The sequence below is a fragment of the Equus caballus genome, chromosome 23, assembly GCF_041296265.1.
Source record: "Equus caballus isolate H_3958 breed thoroughbred chromosome 23, TB-T2T, whole genome shotgun sequence".
Classification (NCBI taxonomy): Eukaryota; Metazoa; Chordata; class Mammalia; order Perissodactyla; family Equidae; genus Equus; species Equus caballus.
In genome coordinates, this window is record NC_091706.1 from 35,492,341 (window position 1) to 35,514,163 (window position 21,823).

Sequence of the window (21,823 nt, forward strand, 5' to 3'; positions counted from 1 at the left end):
ATTATCTTTACAGTGCAGAATAATAGCCAGAACAGGACTTTGAAATCTAAAAGAGTTGGGATCAATAAAAGCCTGTCTTTCCAAGGTTTGCATCAAATATCGTCGTGACCCATAATTTCTCTTTCAATAATAAGCAAAACAGAATCAAAATTTTAGGTTTAAAATATTTTATTTCACTAATACAAGAATCACTAAAAAGATATGTTTTTAAGTAGAAAAAGAAAAACAGAATAGTATGTAGAGTGTGGTTCTGTTGGGAGGGGAGGAACAGAAAAGTGAGAATGGTTAATATAACAATCTCTATTTTTAGCACTTCATTTAAAACTGTGTTCACATCAGTGTATTTTATTGCTTATTGCTTTCTGAGCAATAAGTAGAATTTTGCTCATCAATTCACCATTAATTTCTTATCAATCCATTGCTATTTTCCCCCCTGAAAGAGAAAACTTCCTTTTAACTTAACGTATCATTTTGAAACTGTTTCAAAATAACAAAAGTTACAAAAATAGTACAGAGATTCCCACATGCCCTTCATCCTATTTCCCCTAATTTTAAATATCTTACACAATCACAGTACAATTATCAAAAGCAGGAAATTAACAACCACGCAATACTACAGACCTTACTCAGATTTTGCCAGTTGTCCCACTAACATCCATTTTCTGGATCTGGTATAGGATCTCACATTGCACTTAGTTGTCTTATCTCCTTTGTCTACTTTAATCAGGGGCATCGCTCAGTCTATCTTTCATGACCTTGACACTTGAAAAGTACTGGTCAATTATTTTGTAGAATGTCCCTCAACATGGGTTTGTTTTATGCTTCCTCAGGATTCAACTCAGGTTATGCATTTTGGCTAGGAATACCACAAATTGATGTTGTTACTCTGTGCATCACTGCAGAAGGCACATGATATCCATACATCACTTTATGAGTGATGTTAACTTCAATCACTCGGTTAAAGTGGTGTCTACTGGGTTTCTCCACCATAATGTTACTATTTTCCCCCATTGCAGTTAATAAGTACCTAGTGGGGAGATACTTTGAAACTATGTAAATATCTTGTTTTTCATCATACTTTACCCCTCTAATTTTATCATACATTATTCTTTTTCAAAATTTATTGAGGCATAATTTACCTAGCATAAAATTCACACATTTTAAGTGTACAATTCAAGAGTTTTAATACATTTCTACACTTGTGCAACAATCACCACAATCTAGTTTTAGAACACTTCCATCATCCCCAAAAGATCCTTTTTGTCTGTTTACAATCAACCTCCTCTCCACTTGAGGCCCCTGGCAACCATTGATCTGCTCCATGTCTTTGTTTATACAATACACTGATTTTTTCTCATTATTTATTTGCTTGATTTTTTATCCTTGTTCATCTGCACATGAACAGACAGAGATAGTTAGAAATGAGAAGACTTAAATCTAATACGTTGTTTGGTATTTGACACAGGACACTGACCTGCCTGGAAGTCGAGAGAAATGGCAAGTCATTCGTTGACATCAGATTAAAAATGGACTTTGGATATTCCATATGTTAGCAGGATCTGAATGATCCAGTTGCTTTAGATCTTCAAATAATTTGTAAAAGTTATCCCAATTAAATTCTTTCTCTCAATATGTAAAGTCAAAGGCATAATCTTTGAAAGCCTTTAAGAACTAAGTAATTTTGATATTATCATATCAACATGCCCTGGAAAAACATTAAGATTCGGAGGTTTTGTTTCTTTCTTTTGTTTTGCTTTGCTTCAGCTTCTTAGTTTTATAGATCTTCACTCCTAGGTTTGCTGTTTAAAACTTTCATCCAGAGCCAATTTTACTAACCCAGTGCAATATAATTTCAAGGACATTATGTCTTTCCTATACTCTTCTAACGAGCATGAAAAATCTTCATCATTTTAGAGCTGCCCACTGGCAGCATATGGGCCAAATGTAGCCCACAGGTATGGTTTTTGTAGGAAGCAATTTTTAAAAAATCAGGACATTTTGATTTTCAAAAATTTGTATATCTGGCTTCTCTTTAAAAATCCTTAAATCTAGTGACACAGTGCCCATGTTTCCGTAGCTGGAGCTAAGCTATGACATGCTACCTGAATAGAGCGCATGGTCTTCAGTTCATCACGTCCCCAGCTGTTCCCTATTCACTGTCACCGAGATTACCTCCCTCACTCATGCTCTGTGACTGGTCCCATTGTGCATCTGAGTTTGCTTATCGTAGGTTGAAACCTGAACAACGGTTGCTAGTTTTTTTAAAAAATTGAGCCATACCAAACAGACTAAAGCTCACTAGTCTTTATTGTATAGAATGATGACTTTCTTTTTTTTACATAACCACAGATTTGTATATAGGAAAATTTAACTCTTTTTCATCCCTCACCTACACATACACACAATACGTACCACTATCTCTATCCTCAGACTTCCAATGTGTTTAGCTTGGTTAGATTACTATTTATTTGCACATTATTATGACATGTGTAAATAATATTCACACTGGAGCCTTATATTGTCTCACGAGAATTTTTTCTTCCCTACTCAACTTTTCATTTTCTCTGAAATTAGTACTTTTCTTGTTTTCATTCTTTTAGTTTTGTTTGCTTACTATTATATACTTATCACCAACTCATCTCAAACTCTTAAACACTTGTTTAAATATCCTTTTCATATGTTCAAATGGATCAGGTATTCCTTTAATTTCACGTTCCTGAAGACATCTACCCTGGGATCTTAGGACACCTTGCTCTCGGACTTCCAGCCTCTAAAACTGTGAGATAATCCATTTCTGTTGTTTAAGGCTCCCAGTGTGGGATATTTTGTTATGGCAGCTCTAGCAAAAGAATACACCAGTGTTTCAAACTTGTACAATAATGCACCTTGGAGTGGGTCTATTATCTGGGCACTGAGTAGCTCTTACAACTGCAAACTCGTGTCCTCTCCTTGAATTTTCTGGAATTATTTTATTGACGATTTCCTTCCTTCTGTTTTCTCCGCCTCTTTGTGGAACTCCTCTTATGCAGCTATTGAACTTCTTACTGTGGTCCTCGAATTTCCTTTTCTTGTTTTTACCTCTTATTTCCCATCCTTATGTCTTTGTGCTCTACTTTCTGGGAGAGTCGCTCAATTTTATCATCCAAACTTTCTTTGAATTTTTATTCCACTATCGTACATTTTTTCAATTTCCCAGAGCCCCATTTTATTCCCTGAATGTTCCTTTAAAAAATAACATAAGAGGCCAGGCTGGTGGTGCAGTGGTTATGTTCTTACGTTCCGCTTCAGTGGCCCGGGGTTCACCGGTTTGGATCCAAGGTGCGTACGTGGCACCACTTGGCACGCCATGCCGGGGCAGGCGTCCCACATGTAAAGTAGAGGAAGATGGGCACACATATGAGCTCAGGGCCAGCCTTTCTCAGCAAAAAGAGGAGGATTGGCAGCAGATGTTAGCTCAGGGCTAGTCTTCCTCAAAAAAATAAATAAATAAAAATAGCAATATTCTTCTTTCACGGGTGCGATATCACCTCTTATCCTTCTGTGGATATTGATAATAGTTAGTTTTCTGATCCCATTATAATCTTGGTTTCTTCCAAGTTGCTTTGTTTGTTTGTTTGATTTAGTGTATACCTTTCAGGTTGATGATTTTCCATAGATGTCTGATAATCTTTGGTTGTCAACTCAAATTTAGGAGTGAGGTACCAAAAATCTTCTTAGAAATTCTAATCCATTGGGCAAGGCTTGTTGACTGCCGGCTTCAGTTTTGGGCCATCTGGCTGGGCCATTTCGTTGGGGCACTCTTGATGTTGGTATCTTTATGTCTTTCCTCTCCAGGTGGTCAGATACCAGAGAAGAACATTCCAATCTCCAGTGCTCTGAAATTGGAATGGAGGTAAAGACTTAGCATTTTATTGGGTTATAAATGTTTCCAGAAATGTTCACTGAAACCACGCCTCCTGTGTACAGTACTGAATCCCATCCCCAAGTGTGCCAAATGTTCCCTGGAAAGTGCTTCTCTCTATTTTACCCTATCCAGCCTCTGCCAAGCTGGGAGAGGGACAGTTATCTGGCTTTAAAGGGTTGGATAGGGGACCTAGGGATCAAATCACTTCTTAGACTTACAAACCAGTCCTCCTGTTTTTAGCCTCACTTTTAGCCCCATTTCCAGGGGTACTTGACATTCCCAAGCCTTTTGGGAGGTCTGTGGTGCAATCAGGTACTGTCTAGCTTTCTCCAAGGCAAGTTTAAGGATCATCTTTCTCAGAGCTATTAAATAAGATACCTCTAGTCTATATGGCTTCTAAATTCCAAAATCTTGTTCTTGTCTTCTCTCCTAATCTCATTTTCATTGTGGGTTTCTGCCTTAAAAAACAATTCCTTTACTGTCATTTTATTAGGTTTCAGGAGAAAGCCAAAGTAAACGCATTTATTCAATTGATCACTTCTACTCAGAAGTCAATTTTGCATTTTTACAAGGGAACAAAAAGCTAGCTCAGGAGTGTCTGAGGACAAACAGACCTGCTTTATGATTTTGCTACTGGCCATCCCCACACTCAGTGTATCTGGTCAACAATTGTGTCCATGGAACAGAAATTACAACTCTAACTGGTGCTTTTATCTGAGTAACCACAAGTTCATCCACTTTTATTTATTTATTTATTTTGATGAGGAAGATGGTACCTGAGCTAACATCTGTCGCCAATCTTTCTCTCTCTCTGTTTTTTTCCTCCCCAAAGCCCCAGTACATAGTTGTGTATCCTATTTGCACGCCCTTCTAGTTCTCCTACATGGGACGCTGCCTCAGCATGGCTTGATAAGGGGTGCTAGATCCACACTCAGGATCTGAACCAGTGCATCCCAGGCCACGGAAGCAGAGCGTGCAAACTTAACCACCATGCCACTCGCAGTCCCCCAAGTTCATTCACTTTTATGGTTCACTTGTCAATTGAAAAGGAAACTCTAACTGCCAGTAGCTTTAACTATTGCCAAAGGGATCTTGTAAAACTCTTCCTATTTTCCTGGCTTTAGTCTTTGAATACTAATTTTCCCCCATCCTTGATTTTCTTTGAAATAACAAAGCCTACAGTTTTTGAGCATGTGCTAGGCATTGGGTTAGGCACTGTTACATGCATTATCCCATTGAATCCTCCCTGGGACCCTATAACGTTCACATTATTATCCCTATTTTACAAACTGGGAAACTGAGGCTCTAAAAAGTTAAAGATTTTATTCAACTTCACACATCTATTAAATGGTGAAGTTAGAGTTTGAATCCAAGCGGGCCTGACTCCCAACCTTTTTCCACTCCACTACTCTGTCTTAATGACAGCTTCTTTCTGGGCTTCTTGAGTGTTCATTGTCATGTCTCCGGCTTGTTTAATTATGTTCCCTTCTCCTTTTGCAGTCCACTCCATGTACTATATGCCCTACGTCAGTGAATGGCACCCAGTTGCTTCAGCCTTTGCTAATGTCTACACCACCCTCCTTCTACCCTATATGTGGCTACATTCTTACCCACCATAGACATCACTTCCTTGGGGAAACATTCCATGACCTTCCAAGGATCGGTTTGGTGCCTTTCATGCGTTCCTATAGCACACACAGAATCCTATAACACATACAGAAGCAGTGATTACCCTGTCTAGAAATTACCTGTTTATTTATCTATCTCTTAACTACATTAAACTATAGGCTCCTGAGGACTGTAGCAATATTCGTCTTATTCATGTGACGTGTCTATAGCCTAGTTCAATGCCTGGCCCATAGCAGGTGCTCACTAAATATTTTGTTGAAACAATGAATAAATAAATGAAGTTAAACATATACCTCTGTCTGAATGAAAAGATTTCCTCATTTTAAATAGTGCTCCAATGGTTTTTTATTTTTATGTTTTTGGTGAGGAAGATTGTCGCTGAGCTAACATCCGTACCAATCTTCTTCTGTTTTGTATGTAGGATGCCACCACAGCATGGCTTGTTGAGCGGTGTGTAGGTCTGTGCCCCAGATCCAAAACAGTGAACCTCTGGCCACCGAAGCAGAATGTGAAAACTTAACTACTATGCCACAGGGCTGGCCCCTCTAATGATATTTTAACAATGTCAAACAGAATTTCATAAAAGACAAGTCTTTGTTGCTTTTCATTTATTGCTCAAAACACAGATAATATTTTAACTCCAATCTTTTAAACTGTAGTATGAATATTAATCCATGAAGTAAACTCTGACAAGTTCTCAAAATACTTATTGAATTTTACCGTGTAATTTTAAAATGTGAACTTTTATTTAAATATAAACTGAAAGGTCATCTTAGTCTCAGATAAAAACCTATCATGTTTTGAAGCCTTCCATTTTAATTGAAAAAATTGTGCTACATAACTATAAAGTCCAATGCAAGAAATATTCAGAAAAATATTTTTCATTTCCAGTTGTTACTGTGAATGGATCTGTTGTAACTTTTCTTGGGGCCTATGTGATAAAACTTCTTATCATAATTCCTGAGGAAATAGAACCTCATACAACTGTTATCAGAATTTATGCAAAATGTTTCTCAGAAGATGTGGGGTTTTTTTCCAGCAAACAATCAAATTAAAAGTGCAGATTCATGGGATAAAATATTTAAAAATGGGGTGAAATAATAAACTGTTTTCCTGACAGACCCTAACCTTGTACATAGCTTTTTAAAAATTGCAAAGAATTCGACTGCTTTGTCCTGACACCCAATGCAAGTCTTTCGAGCGACTGAGAGTCCTCCTGTGGATTCAAGTCGGTAGGAGAGAAGGTCTGGGGAGGCCACAGGCAACCTTTGAGCTACCATTTAGGAAAGTGATTCAATGGTCAAATATTAACTGTCCAGGTATACTCATACTACAGCCTTATGTAATGAGAAGGAACGGCCTCCAACGAAAGCCACAATATGGATGAATCTCACAAGCATAACGTTGACCAGACAGAAAAGATTCCACATATACAGACTTCAAAAGCAGATCAAACTGATCTATGGTGTTAACAGTCAGGATGTTGGTTACCCTGGGGAGAACTCGACTGGGAAAGGTTACAAAGGGGGCTTCTGAAAGCTGATATTGTTTCCTTTCTTGATCTGGGTGCTTGTTACATGGATGTGTTTACTTTGTTAATTTTATCAAGCTATACTTTCATCATTGTTTACTCAACTCTGTGTATATATACACTGAAAAAAATTGCTAATTAAATAAAGCATCAACTGTACCATTTTCCAACAATCTACTCTTGTCTCTAAGAGCTCTTAATATAGCAAGGAGAATGCTCTGAGCTATCACCTCCCTAAATGTGGCTTAATGGCAGGATATCTAAAACTATAGCAACAAGATGCTGAAATATACGTTTCACTAGGATAACCAGATACAACAAATATGATATTCCAAAATCAGATCACCATATGCAGAATTTACCAAGGAAACTCTGAGAACCATTTCCATGACTCTTGGATCCTACAAGATTTTTGAAGACATTTTACTGGAGAGGATGTTGACAAGGAGAGTTCCCCTTTCTGTCTATTGGGGTGGGCGATGGTAAATGAGGAGGGGTGCCATTTCCTTCCAAGGCTTCTAAGACACCTTTCAGAGAGTTTGAAACGACAATTTTCCTGCAGCTAAGAGATGCAAGGATGCTGCCTGACTCCTGACCAAGGATACTAAAGCGGCCCCAGCACCAAAATAGAGATTGTGTTGGGATCAACAAGGATTGCCAGGCTAAGGAGTTTATTAGCATTTTCAATGGATCAGCTGTGGGCCACATGGAAGAGATCCAGCCATGGGTCATTTGGGGTCATATCCAGTAGGGTCACTTAGAGAGCAAAGTACACTAGCAACAGGAAACTGGAAGGGGGCTGCACATGAGTCCCAGGTGAACACTAGGAATAGAAATAGAACCAGGTAAAATGACCAATAGGAGATAAGTCTCCATGAAAACAGTCTTCCAAAGGACCCAAGAAAGCCTCAAGAAAAGAGTCAGCTTTGATTATCTGCCAGGCTCAGAAAGTGTGAAGCCAGTTTACAGAAGTATCAGTTCTATAAGAGCTTTCTTGTACCTTTTCATTCCTCCAGCCCCAAGAGGTCAGAAACTGGCTAGCCAGCTGGGGTGAGAGAAGAAAAGAGAAGTGGCTCAGTGGAGACAAGAAGCCAGCCATGCATCCTTCCCCTTCTTTGCCACCGCAGGCTGCCAGCCTGAAGCACACCCCAGCTGGGGGAAGATCTTAGAGATAAGATGATGTTTTGATTAATATCTTGGGCTAGACATTCTGGCCTTGGACTTGAAAATATGTTTGAAACTAAGAACTTTTACCTTAGAGTAAGAGAAAAGTCATGGGACCTGCCCACATTTCCATATGGGATTGGCAAGGATTATCCCCAGTGAATGCACTTTGAAGAGGCAGTGGGAAACCATAATAAAGATGTGTTTTGATTCCATCTACTAGTCATACATCCACTGTATGGGTTACATGGGAATTTATATTAGTATACTCAGTTTTTATTTTTGCTTTTTTTAAAGATTGGCACCCGGGCTAACATCTGTTGCCTATCTTCTTTTTTTTCTTTTTCTTCTTCTTCTTCTCCCCAAAGCCCCCCAGTACATAGTTGTATATTCTAGTTGTAGGTCCTTCTGGTGCTGTGTGGGACGCTGCCTCAGCATGGCCTGATGAGCAGTGCTAGATCCACGCCCAGGATCCGAACTGGTGAAACCCTGAGCCGCCAAAGCTGAGCACAGAAACTTAACCACTCAGCCATGGGGCTGGCCCCATCAACTCAGTTTGTTTTTTGGGTTTTTTTTCTGCTCTATCTCCCCAACTGCCCCCCCCCATACACAGTTGTATATCTTAGTTGCAGGTGCTTCTAGTTGTGGGATGTGGGATGCCGCCTCAACGTGGCCTGATGAGCGGTGCCATGTCCACACTCAGGATCCGAACCCTGGGCCGGCGCAGCGGAGTACGTGAACTTAACCACTCGGCCACGGAGCCAGCCCCCAACTCAGTTTTTTAAAAGTCTCCTGCTGAACAATGATCTAGTCCTGGAAAGAGAACCATTTCAGGATCCTAAATTTACAGCATGTCTGCCCGTGTGGATTACCTAATTTACCTGCCATTTCTTCAAGCTATCCCTCTCAACTCTGTCAAAATAATCCAAGCTAAAACTCCAACTGATAAAAACTTTTAATCTTATACCTTTCTGGGATATTTCATTTTGTTGGATGACTCTCAAACAATGGTTCTCAAACTTTGGTATGTAACAGAATCACCTGGAGAACTTGGCAGACATACAGGGGTCTACGCTTCGTCCTACTTCAGTGAGTCTGAGCCTCCGTGTTTGTTCTTAGTGCTCTCTCCAGGTAATTCTGATACTTCCAATGTTTGAGAACTTTTGTCTTAAAAGACACAAATTGCTAACGGGCAGGTCATAGGTTTGGGGGCAAGGCATTCATGTCGACTGGATCTAACATCCATATTCTATGACGTACTCTCCACCAGCACTACGCTGCTATACCACTATAAGAATTAGCGTAGATCACACAGTTGAATTGTGCCATGGTATGACGTCCAGTCTATGGTCTACCCAGTCAGTTGTGTGCAAGGACCAGGGGCCATGGAGCCAGGCAAGTCTGGCCAAAAAACCACCACGCAGCTTGCTTTTCTCTCTCCTGAAAATGTCCTGGTGCTTGTTATGGTACCTGAACTGTTATGGTGATAGGTGGGGGCATGGAGTGGGCTGAAGTGAACTGGGAGGATATTGGAGAACACTGATACGGGGAAAAGCATTTCAAAAATTCACGTGAACTTAGGTCCGATGCTGACAGATGTTGGGCCAAAAAAATTTCGAAAGATTCTATAAACCTCTCTGGTTTCTGCCCATCTCCAAATGGCTTAAGGTATTTAGGGAGATTGCAGTTACTTAAAGAGAGAGACTGCACTCTGCCAGCAAATTACTTAAAGGGTGAATACAAATCAATAAGAAAAACTCTACGGCTTTAATAGAGAAGTGGGACAAGATAGAAATAGGCGTGAAATAAAAATACAACTATGTAGTTAACTATCATCGAAAAATATTCAACTCATCTAACCAATAAACACATAAATTAAAAAATTTCTATTTTTAGCTTACTAAACTTGCAAAAATGAGAAAAAATAATCTCAGTGTTAAGGAAGGTACAGTGAAAGAGTCTCTTCCACATTGTTTATAACTTGGCCTCAACTAACAAGAGCCAAAATTATATTTGTAATTTTTATTTTTTGTCTTTAACTTGTCTTGAAAAATTTTCAGATTTACACAGCAGAAACGTCTGCATACTCCTCATCTAGATTGACTGTTTTTTTAATTTATTATTGTTATTTCAATCTTATGTTAATGTTATTCATATTATCATTATCATCGTCACCATCATTGATGACCATCTGAGAGAAAGCTGGGAACATCATACTATTCTACACCTTTACCCTGAATAATTCAGTGTGTATCTCCTAAGAATAAGGACGTTCTCTTATGTAACCACAGCGTAAATATTAAATTTAGGAAATGTAACTTTGATACAATACCCTCGCCAAATACGCAGTCAAGATGCAGATTTTGCCAAATGCCCCAGTAACATTCTCGATAGTATTTTTTTTCCGTATCCAAGATCCACTCCAACATCTCTAATTGTCTTTACTTGCCCTGTCTCTTTAGTGTCTTTTAATCTGTGCCAGTTCATCAGCCTTTCTTTGTCTTTCATGATACTAACCTTTTTTAAAGATTGGCAGTTGTTTAGTAGAATGGCCCTCAATTTAAGTTTGTCTACTATTTCCTCAAGATTAGAGTCAGGCGTTTTTTTTGGCAGGAGTTTTATAACTTTTGACCTAATAAATTCCACTTCTGGGAATCTGTTATGAGGAAATAATAGTAAACACGGAAAAACAATTTATTTGACTTTAAAGTAACACAAATAGCGAATAGCAATAAAACGACAGCCCACATGCTCTGAGAGCATACTCGATATCTAGCAATTTGCTCTGTCCTTTATGTGCATTATCTTACTTCATCTTTTCACTAAAACAGGTATGCAGCCTCTGTTCACTGCCTACCCAACAACTCTTCTCCCCTTTGTCCCTCTTCTGTTTCGGCACCTCAAGAGAACGAATCAGAGTAGTTCTAAGCCAATCACGATTACCCACTCCTGTCTCCAGATACTCTTTCCCAGCCTCCCTTGCAGCTGAGGAGAAGCATCAGACCCATTTCTGGCCAGTGAGCTGTAAAGGTCAGTTTCCTGGAGGACTTCTGGGAAAGGCAGAGCCTCACGTGGAGAAAGCCTTGGCCTCCTTCCGTCTTCCTTCTTGGAGTGCTAGTGTGTGCTGCGGCTGCTTGGAGTGATGGGAGCCATCTTGTAGCCTTGAAGTCATAAGAGTGACAACTAAAGACCTAAGTGCTGAGTATGGCAGAGTGGAGGGATGGAAAGAACCTGGTTAACTGATGGCATTGTTGAGTTGCTGACTTAGTCCTGGACTACCTTCCTGTGGTCTACTTGGATAATACACTTAGAGATTAAGCCACTTTTATTTGGACTTAGTAACTTGCTTTTATAGATATTTCAGATAATGATAATATAAATAATTACATGTCACTTACTTTAAGAGTTTTACATTATTTAATCTTTATAACGATCCTGGAAAGAGGTGCCACTATTAACCACATTTTCCAGGTAAAGAATGTCAACCGCAGCCTGGAATGGAAGCTCACCACTGAGTCCACCCAAGTGTGGAGCAGAGCCCAACTTTTCCTTCTGCAGGGTCAGCAGAAACTGGGCGGAGGAGAAAGTACAACATTTAGTGGATGCCTGGGAAATTGCCAATGCATAAGAACAAACCAAGGGATGAGTAATTGATTCTTTGTTTAGGGAGAAGAAAGTAAACTGATGGGAAAAAGGATGAATAGAGGGGTCTGAGAGCAGTCAGGAAGCGAGCCAGGAGTCAGGAATGTGGCAGGGACTGTGTGTACGCGGGGCACCCCAGCAAGGGGCAGAAGTAACCAGACCAGAGCACCAGCACCTGACTTTCTCTCCCCATAAATCCTTCCTTTCTCTATGGAACATGACTTTGGGAAAACTGCCTAAATCCTTCTGTCAAGAACTATTTATTTCTTCATTAGTGTCCAGTGTGTGTGCTCAGGTTGAGGAAGATGGGGATGGCAGTGCCAGATCTAGGAGGCCTAATCCTCACCATCCTGTGCCATACTCCACACTTTGTCATTGTGGACTGCCAGGTGACAAGAGGTATCCCCAAGAGACAATCACCTAGACGCAGACACCCCAATCACCATTTGGTGGTTTTCAATACCCTATGGGACAAAGTCCAAACTCTTTGTCAGGACCTCACCCTCAGGCCCTACCCACCTTCAAAGCGGCACTTCTTGCCACCTCACTCTGCGTGGCCCCTGGGCTCCCATTGTACTTTTAATTCCTAGGATGGGCAGTGGTGTCTCCTGGCTCCCTGCCTTTGCACATAGCGCTCGTTCTCCCTGGTACATCCTGAATGCACGCTTTTCTGCTTGGCGAATGCTTCCTTGTCATTTAAGACCCAGTTCCCATGTCAGCTGTGGGGGTAAAGTCATTCTTCCTCCACGTCAATCTCTCTGCCAACACCCTCTCCACAGAATAAATCATTTCCTCTCTGTGCTTCCTCGCTCCCACAGAGTTTTGTGCAGCAAAAGTTTTCTCATTGTCACATGAAACTCAAGCCTCTTCTTTCCTTCTTTACAAGTGTCTCATTCCTGGGAAGTCAGGGAACAAGTTTTGTCAATTGTTTTCCCCTAATATCATTTAGTACGGAGCCTGCCCTTGGTAACCACTTGGTAAATGTTTAGGGGATGAATAGAAGGCACATCCATGATAAGGAGAGAATTTATTCATTCATTCATGAATTAATTGAAGGTCCTTCTAGTTATAAAATGCTATGGTAGAAATATTCCTATTGGATGTGAAATAGCACTGTATGTTAGAATATGGTCTAAATCCAAAATTTAAAATACTAATATATAAAGTATACATATAAAATATACATAATATGTGTGTGTGTGTATATATATCCCACCATGATAATTTTTAAGGAAAAGGAATACTTACTATTTGCATATTTACAGATTTCTTGTGACAATATAAGGAATAAAGTGGAGAAAATTAAGAATCTCAAATTCTAATGTCTGAGCTATAGCTGGCTTTAAATACCAACACTCAAATCTCAAATGTTTCTGTACCTGTCCACAGTTATAAGACAACAAGAAAAATATCTACGTGCTAGTAATAATCCATGTGCTATTTCAAATTTTATTTTTTTTAGGAAGATTAGCTCTGAGCTAACATCTGCCGCCAGTCCTCCTGTTTTTGCTGAGGAAGACTGGCCCTGAGCTAACATGCGTGCCAATCTTCCTCTACTTTATACGTGGGAAGCTTGCCACAGCATGGCTTGCCAAGCGGTGTGTAGGCCCACACCTGGGATCTGACAAAGCGAACCCCAGGCCACTGAAGCAGAACATGCGAACTTAACTGCTGCACCACCGGGCCAGCCCCTAGTTCAATTTTTCAAACCAAGAAATAAATACAAAACAGAGCTGGAAGATATTCACAGAAAGGCACAACCGAAATATTCAAGAAAATAGAAAAAGACTCTTACTTCCTTCTGAAAGCCACGTGAAACTTGGCCATTCCCATTCAAGTTCACTCTAACAAGTATTTATTGAGTGTCTGCTCTGTGTTCAACACTGAATCAGTTATTCATTCATTTATTCAACAAGTACTTATTGAACACTTACTATGTGCTTGGTATTGTTCTAGGTAATAGAGATAGAGCAGTAAATAAAACAAAAATTCCTATACTCGTGGAACTTATATTCTAGAAGCACAATAGATGGTAAACACAAATAAAATATATCGTATGTCAGATAGTGATAAATGCTATGGAGGAAAACAAAGTTGGAAAAGGAGATAGGAAGCATCAGGACCAGGGAAGGGGGTACTGGAATGTTAAATAGATCATCATGGAAGGTGTTATTTGAACAAAATCTGATGGAGGTCTTGAATGGTTTGGGGAATAGGAAAGGAAATGCACAAATGATCACAATTTTCTCTACAGTCCTATGGACCTCTCATTCCACTAGGCTGTGTTTATTGGTGATGACCTATTTAAGTAATTAAAGGGTGCTGACACAGTGAAAGAGATACTCCTTTAGGAAGAGGTGGGACTTGACAACTTGACTCAAACTTTGACGTATGGAGAGAGACTAGACGTGATGTAGGGTGTGGATGGCAGGAAGAATAATGTGAGCAGAGGAGGCCCCAGGCAGAGAACACTGCCTTCTCCAGGAGCAAATTGGAGATCTTCTATGCTTCAACAGAGAGGTGAGGGGTAAAGCAAGTTACGTGAAGTGGAGAAGCCACTATAAGCCAGTTGGAGAAGGTCACACATAGTCATAGAGGCTATGGCGAGCCACTGAAGCTAACTTAGCAGGAAGAAACATGATGAAAGAAGTATTTTAGTAAAATTAGTACAGTGGTAGAGTCAGATTCAATCAGAATAAGGAGAAGCTACAGGAAGAGAGGCCATTTAAAATCTTATTTTTGTTATCCAGACATTAATTTATAAGGGCTGGGCCAGAATGGAAGCACAGGGAACAGTGATATTTATAAAGGGATAATGTTTCTAAAGAACAAATGACAGGCCTTGGTAGATGATTAGATCTGAAGGGTAAAGAAGAGGAAGAAGTTAGAGCTGACACATTCATAAAGTTCAGAGAGAGGCGAGTGGATGGTGTCATTCTAAGACTAAGGACTCTGGGATACAAACAAGGTGTGACTCGCTCAGGATCACACAGTGAAAAGCTGAAGCCAGAACCCAGACTTCCTGCTTTTCCCCCACTAGATGACTCCAATGCTCTAAGCCTGACTAATGGGGAAATAGTGTCACCAACAGAAATGGGTGATTGTGGAGACATAGTGAGTTTACGATTGAGTAGAGGAGATGGAGAATTTTAGACTTTGATTTGTGGAGTTTGAATATATTCAAATGGGAATATCTGGGAGACAGGCAAAACTTTAGGACTGGAAATGACTCTGCCCCTTATTAGTTTGGGGAAGTCACTTAACCTCTCTGAGCCTGTTTTCCCAGTTGCAAAGTGAGGATAATCTTATTATTTAATAGTTGTTATTAAATAATTAATTAATATTTGTAAAGGGCTTGGAACAGGTCCTGATACAAGGAAAGTGTTATTTGATTGTTTGTTAAATAAAATAAGTAAGATGCAATGTAAAGAAAGAGGTTGGCTTTCCAGGAAGGTAAGAAGAAGAAGATGTGGGGAAAACCAGGGGAAAATTTGGAATGATTGACATAATGTCTGTCAAAGAAGTCACAGGAGGAATTCTATGAAAGTGAAAAACAAAAACGAATGCCACAAAGATGCAGAGAAAGAGGATGGCCAAGAGAGGTCATAAGTGGGAGGAAGGAGCCTTCCAGAGTGTGCTTTGGACAGAGGGGTGATGAGGAGAGAAGCTGGCCCACAGGGAACGAAGACGTAGTGAGAACATGGAAGCAAGGCACGTAGCTATTTTTGAAGTTTGCCAGTGATCTGTGGATGTATTCAAGAGCAGATAAAGTTTAAAAATAGACATTTGGCTAACACAAATGTGTTAGTGGATAATACAGCCATGGTGAATTGTTAAAAGGCTGTTAAGGTAATCTGGAGTCCTTTCTAATCATGGGGGAACTGACTGCACAGATGATGACAACGCTGGCCTAACCTTCAGAGTTTGGTGCCACATACTAAGTTAAATGCAGTATGAGCTGACATAAGATGGGAGATTTTATGATTCCTCCTCCCTCCCAAAAAAACGTTTCCTTGATTGCAGATTCTGAAAATTTGAGATGCTCTCATTACACTTTGTATTTGTGTGAAAATCAATATATTTTTGCTCTGTATGAAAGTGTGCATCACAAACATTCAGAAACTCAGCAAAGCCCATCTGAGACCCTTAGTACACAGTGGACTGAAGACTCTGGTGTAAAGAAATTTTCTACGAACCATCCATTTGTTCCCAACTTGAAGAAGTACTCACAGAATTGTTCTCTTAGTATTTTTCTATCTAAATGTTTGTTTATAAATCCCAGTTCAGCAAATCTGCTGAGGAGAATTCTGAAAGTCAGAAACTCCACATTTCAAAAAGCTTTCTTTTCTTTAGATTCTTTTCATAGTCTATGTAACTTTGGCCTATGAACTTCGTCTTATATGCTTAAAGGCATTGACATTGGGAGAGGCGGGAAGTTACCTAACCAGCTCTGAAGAATTACTAAACTCTCTCAGGCAGCCAAAACCAGAGAAAAGAAGGCCATCAGGAAGGAACCGACTTCAGTCGTTAGGCCTTTTAGTATTAGGCTGCAAATTGCAAACCAGCACTGTCCAACAAGAATATAATGTGACCCACATATGCGAGCTACATATATAATTTTAATTTTTTTTAATGCAAGCCACATTTCAAAGAGGGAAAAACAAACAGGTGAAATTAATTTTAATAATATATTTTATTTACCTAATATATGCCAAGTGTCATTTTAACATGTAACCAACATAAAAATTATTAACAAGATATTATGCATTATTTTTTCTGTACTGTCTTCAAAACCCAGTGTGTATTTCACAAATTCAGCACATCTCAATTCAAACTAAACATCATTTCGAACAGTCAATAGTCACATGTGGCTAGTGGCTACCACATTGGGAAGTAGTGTGACTCTGAACCAAAAATATCTTGCTTTAGTATTTTTTTAAGGGCAAGTTGACAGAGGCATGAAGAGTGCTCCAGTTCAGCAAAACTTAGAGCAAACCACTAACTTGAAATAAACACGGACTTTTCCATTCCAGTGAGCATTGGGACTTTTCTGATTTTTCTTGAGTTTGGGGCTGGGCTTCTTAAGAAACTTCTTAGTCTGAAACTGAAATGAACAGGGTTGCAGCATATTCTTGAGTCATAGGAAAACTGCGTGTAGTGTTTCCCCAAAGAAAAGCATTTATCCTTAGGGCGTAAAAGGGAAAAATTTTTTTTGATAACTTATGTTGATTCCTTGGATGGATTCATTGTGTTTAAGGTGCCTCAGGAAGGATGACGGACATATCGTTTGCAAAAGTTCATTTGTATCCTGAAGTTTCCCCCGGTTCGTTTTTTTTTTTTTTTTTTGGTTTGTTTGTTTTTTATCATCTGCCTTCTCCCAGGCATGATGTGAACCCTTCATAAGGCCTAGAGGAGAGAGTTCCAGGGTAGGTTTCCCCACCTCGCCAACTCTGCGGAGCGGGCGGAAGGCGCGGATTCCCCCTTCTTGCCCACGCGCTCTGGCAGCTTCGCAGCCTCAGGCAGATGGAGTTTCCGGCCTCGCTCCGTGGTCGCCGGGTCACCCGCCCGCGCTCCTTTCTGCCGGAGGTCAGGGCCCCGGGAAGAGCGCGCCGGCGGCCCGAGCATCCGGAGGGCAGTTCCGCAGGGTGTCCACACCCTTCTCGCCCGCGCTCGCTGCGCGCCGGGCCGGGCGCCGGTGGCTGGGCTCTCCGCCGCGGCCCGGAGCTTGGGCCCTCCCCCGGGGTGATTTCAGCGCTGAAGGTGGAAATGCGGAAGTTTCCAGCCCCGACTGACAGATGAGGCTCGCGTCCCGCGCGGCATGCGCTGCAGCGGCTCTGCGGCTCGCCGGGACCCCGCCGTCCGCACCCCGCGAGCCTAGAGGCTGCCGAGCCGCGGGTGCGCCATGGCCACGCTGCCGAGCGCGGAGCGCCGCGCTTTCGCGCTCAAGATCAACAGGTAAGACGCGCCCCGGGCGCCGGGGACTCGCGCCGCACCGCCCAGCCGGCCGACCGCTGCGCCGGGGCCGCTCCGGGGGCCGCGTCTCGGGGAGTCTGCACCTGAGACCCGGGCAGCGCCGGTCGGTCACCTGGACTCGCGATGGCCCGCGGCCGGGCTCTGCCAGCTCCTCCCTGAGAATCCCACCCTCCCGGTTGTCCGTCGCCACCAGTGTCCCTTCCCCGAGCCACCTCTCGGGCCACCTCCCCAACCCCGCCTCGGCCGCGCCGCCCTCGGGGTTCTGACAGGTGGAGTGGGAAGGGCGCAGGGTTGGCTGTGCTGGGCACCCCGGGAATTTCTTACCAACTGCGCCTTCCTTTGAGGGGCCTCTGAGAAGGAGGAAGAAAAGAAGTCATTGAAATGAGAGTTTTGCTTGGAGGCAGCTCCACAAGACTTGGGTTTCTGAGTAGGGCTCTTTTCCCTCTCGTTTTATTTTTCCAGAAAAAGTTTGGCTCCTGCCGACATCGCTATTTTTATTCCCTGGTCCAAAGGAGCTATGAAGTGGAAAAAGTGATTTTTAAAATTCTCCCTTTAAATAAACAAAACGGAATGGCCTGTGGCTGACGATTTTACGTTTATAGCACTCCAGCAAAGAACTGAGGACATGGATCTAACGCACCATCCAATTCATAATCAAAATTGCACAAACTAAATGTAAGCATGCTTACTGCTCAAAGTTCTCACCAGAGGTGCTTTAACTGCAGTTTTTCCTCCACTGAAAACTGCTGACAAGTATTTGGCGACATTTTTGTCTTGCCCTGAGAAATCTAGACTGTCTGGTTAAAAGATAATGTGACACTTGTCCTGAAGGGTCAACTTGTTATTCTGCTGCCCTCGCTGCTCCAGGATTTGTTAGTCTTGTTCTGCCGAGCCTGTGAAAGGCTGATTCCACAGTACATTTTTGTGCTGCTTGTGTGTGAAGAGGTTTGAGCAGCGAGGAATTAGGAGCCCAGAATAATGAGGCGGTAAGAACTTCCAGAGGGCGTACTGAGCTTTATTGGTGATTTTATTTCCACCCGCTGTGTAGCTGTGAGCAAACCGTTTCTCTTGCTTTAGTATTTCTTTATCCTTAAAATGAGTTAATTTATTAGCGTTTACTGTATATTAATGTTGGAAGCCAAAAGGTACTAGTCAACAGGGATCCGCTGTTGGGGATTTTTTTCTGCATTAGTTTCATGGCTGTTGCATGCCAGGAGGGGCAATTCATGCTGTGGGAGATCAAACTGAAGTTGCTGAGGGAGGTACCATTTGCCATAGCCACTGCTCTTCCATCCCTGTGAATTTTAGGTCAGGAAGTGTGTCTCGGACAGAAAGATGTTAGAGATTGTGGGTTGGGTGGAGTTAATCTGGGGAGAGCAGCAGGACCAAAACATCCTACAGGCAATCTTGACCAGGGATAAACATGGTACCTACCTCTAATGACTGTTGGGAAGATTAAGGGAAATAATATGTACAAAGTGCTTATAGTGGCTGGCTCAAAATAAATGTCAAGTAAATGTTAGCTATCCTCATCAACGTTACCATCAGTTTCATCATTGGCATCATCATCTCCATTATCATCATCTTTGAGATCCTAAGAAAGAAAGGTAGGAAGGAAAGCTGAATTTGGAAGACTTCCCATATAGAGACCAGTTTGGGCTGGGAATGAGATGCCAGTGGCTGGCTGGAGCTGTCTTGGGGCAGATAGTCTCCCTCATGTGTCTTTCATCTCTGTGCTGAGAATACGAAACACACTCAGTGGAACTGAATGTTTGATGGAATTGGACCAAGAAGAGCCCCACTCAAGTTCAGTAAAATATAAAATGTTCCTTAATCCTCAGGAAAGAATATGGGTTGGACATTGCTGTTCTAGGGGGTTCTGTTTTCCCTTTTGAAGCGTTTTTGTGTGTTGGGTTGGAGAATTATGCTAAGGAGCTTGGCAGAAATTGATGTTCAAAGGAGTAGATCAATAAGGACATACCTGGTATGAATTAAATAATAAAATTCACCATTTATTGTTCACTTTCTATGTCCCAGACACTTTGTTATATACTTAATGGATTGCATCATTAAATCCTTACAAAAATCCTGTGAGACTCATGCGAAGTCTCATACAGAAGAGGAAGATGAAGCTGGAGATGGAGTTGCACAAGGCCGTGTAATTTGTTCGAGGCCACACAAACAGCAGTGGCAAAACTGGGATTGCAAACTGCTCCAGAGACTGTGCTCTTAATTGGGCATGTGCTATTTTGATCCATGTATCTTAAGAATTTCCTTTAAAAGCAAGTAGGGAATTAATTTTTTTTTAAATCATCATTTCAGTAGCAGCCTTGGCAAATTTTTCTATGGTCTGATCAGTGTTTAATGTTTAGAAAAAACTAACAATGTGATGTTTTGCAATTTTGAAGTTGGAAAAGAAGATGCTTTCCCTTGCATGCCTACCTACTATTTTTTTAAACAGATCAACTTATGAAAGTAAGACAATGTTGAAAGACGGCCATTGGTACATTCAGCATGGGCTCATATCTTTTTACCTTCCTACTCAGAATGATACAAACTATCCCTTAAAAATGTTTGTGGGGTCAAATCAATGTGCCTCCTGTTAAGAAAATATTTGAGTCTGATAAATTAAAAAGTTTTCATTGTAAAGAACTCCCTTCTGCCTACACTAACCTCGAGAAAGAGTGAGCAGACTACCTCGCAGTAGGAAAAGAATGTCCCCATTGTTCCCAAATTCTGTGGCTTCCTGCAAGCAGCAGGGGCAAGGCCACAGTGCAGGAGGAACCTGGGAATGCCCACAGGTATCCATTCCCCGGTGATGGCCCTGGCTCTCTCCTACTCTCATGAAGCCCAAATGTCCATGTGCTGAAAGTCATCATATAGGACTTGTTTTGTTTTGACCAACAAGTGTAACTGTATGGCTTGTTACAGTTAAACATTTCTCTAGAACCCACAGCTCAGGGAGACATAAGAGAAAATATCCTTCACTGAATTTTTTTGAGCTGCAAGAATAAAATTTAATTTCTTATAAGTGTTATAAACTTGTCTTTATTTCAGGTTACTTGTTGCTGACTTCCTGTGAACAAAGGAAAGACTAGATCTGAATTAGGCAGTTCATAATAATGTTTGCATTTGGGATTTCAAGCCCCACTGCCTTAAATGTCATAATATAGTGCTTCTGTGAGCACCAGGTCTTATCAATTACCTTTTTTTCTTACTGGCATTTAGTGCTTTCATAGATTATAGAAGTTATTACTAATATTTTTAAAATTGGTTAAACAAAATCTTGGTTTCTTTCAAACACAGAATAGATGTAGAACTTGATCAAATATTAAAGTAAAATAAGGACCTTAGGTAAAGAGAACAGAAGTGCAGAATGCAGAAAAAACATTAATGATCTCTGGACCTTCAGGATTGAAAGGAATAAATAATAATGGCTTATGCTTATATAATGCTTACTGTATGGCAGGTACAGGTCTAAGTGTTTACATATCATAACTCATTCACCCCTATGAAGTAGGAACAATTGCTACTTCCATTTTGCAGATGGAGAAACTGAGCACAGAGAAGTTATGAAAATTGTCCAAAGTCACAAATAGCTAATTAAGGGCAGAGCTGGGACTCAAATGCAGGCAGCTTTGCTCCAGAATCCTCTCCCTTAACCACTATACCATGCTGGTTAAAGTATACCATCTCAGTTTTATTTTAAGATAATAATAAAATAAGTAACATTTATTGACTACTTACTGTATGCCAAGTATTATGCTAAGAACTTTATGTGCCTTCATTTCATCATTGTAGAAAAAAAGTAAAATATTAAGCCTAATAATCATCATTAGAGAGTGATTTTGTGGAAGATTAAAAGCAAGGAGCTAAGAAGACAAAATAAAGTTAAATAAAGATTGCATTTAAGAAAACCACAATCATTTTGGGCGTAAGTACCAAAGCAAGATGAAGATGTAGAGATCTTCCTGAGAAAT

General features: G+C 40.9%; 1 protein-coding gene across 2 annotated transcripts in view; it reads left to right on the plus strand.

The window, feature by feature from the left end:
- Window positions 1-17,660: 17,660 nt before the first annotated feature.
- DOCK8 (dedicator of cytokinesis 8) overlaps window positions 17,661-21,823 on the plus strand; it is a 207,170-nt gene continuing 203,007 nt past the window's right edge. The window contains exon 1 of one of the 2 annotated variants that reach the window (NM_001309171.2): window positions 17,661-17,825. In NM_001309171.2, coding sequence (NP_001296100.1) covers window positions 17,773-17,825 — 53 coding nt within the window. In that variant the 5' untranslated portion in view covers window positions 17,661-17,772. Of the gene's footprint in view, window positions 17,826-18,715; window positions 18,830-21,823 lie in introns of those variants that run through there. The other variant, XM_070248073.1, reaches the window with a different exon arrangement.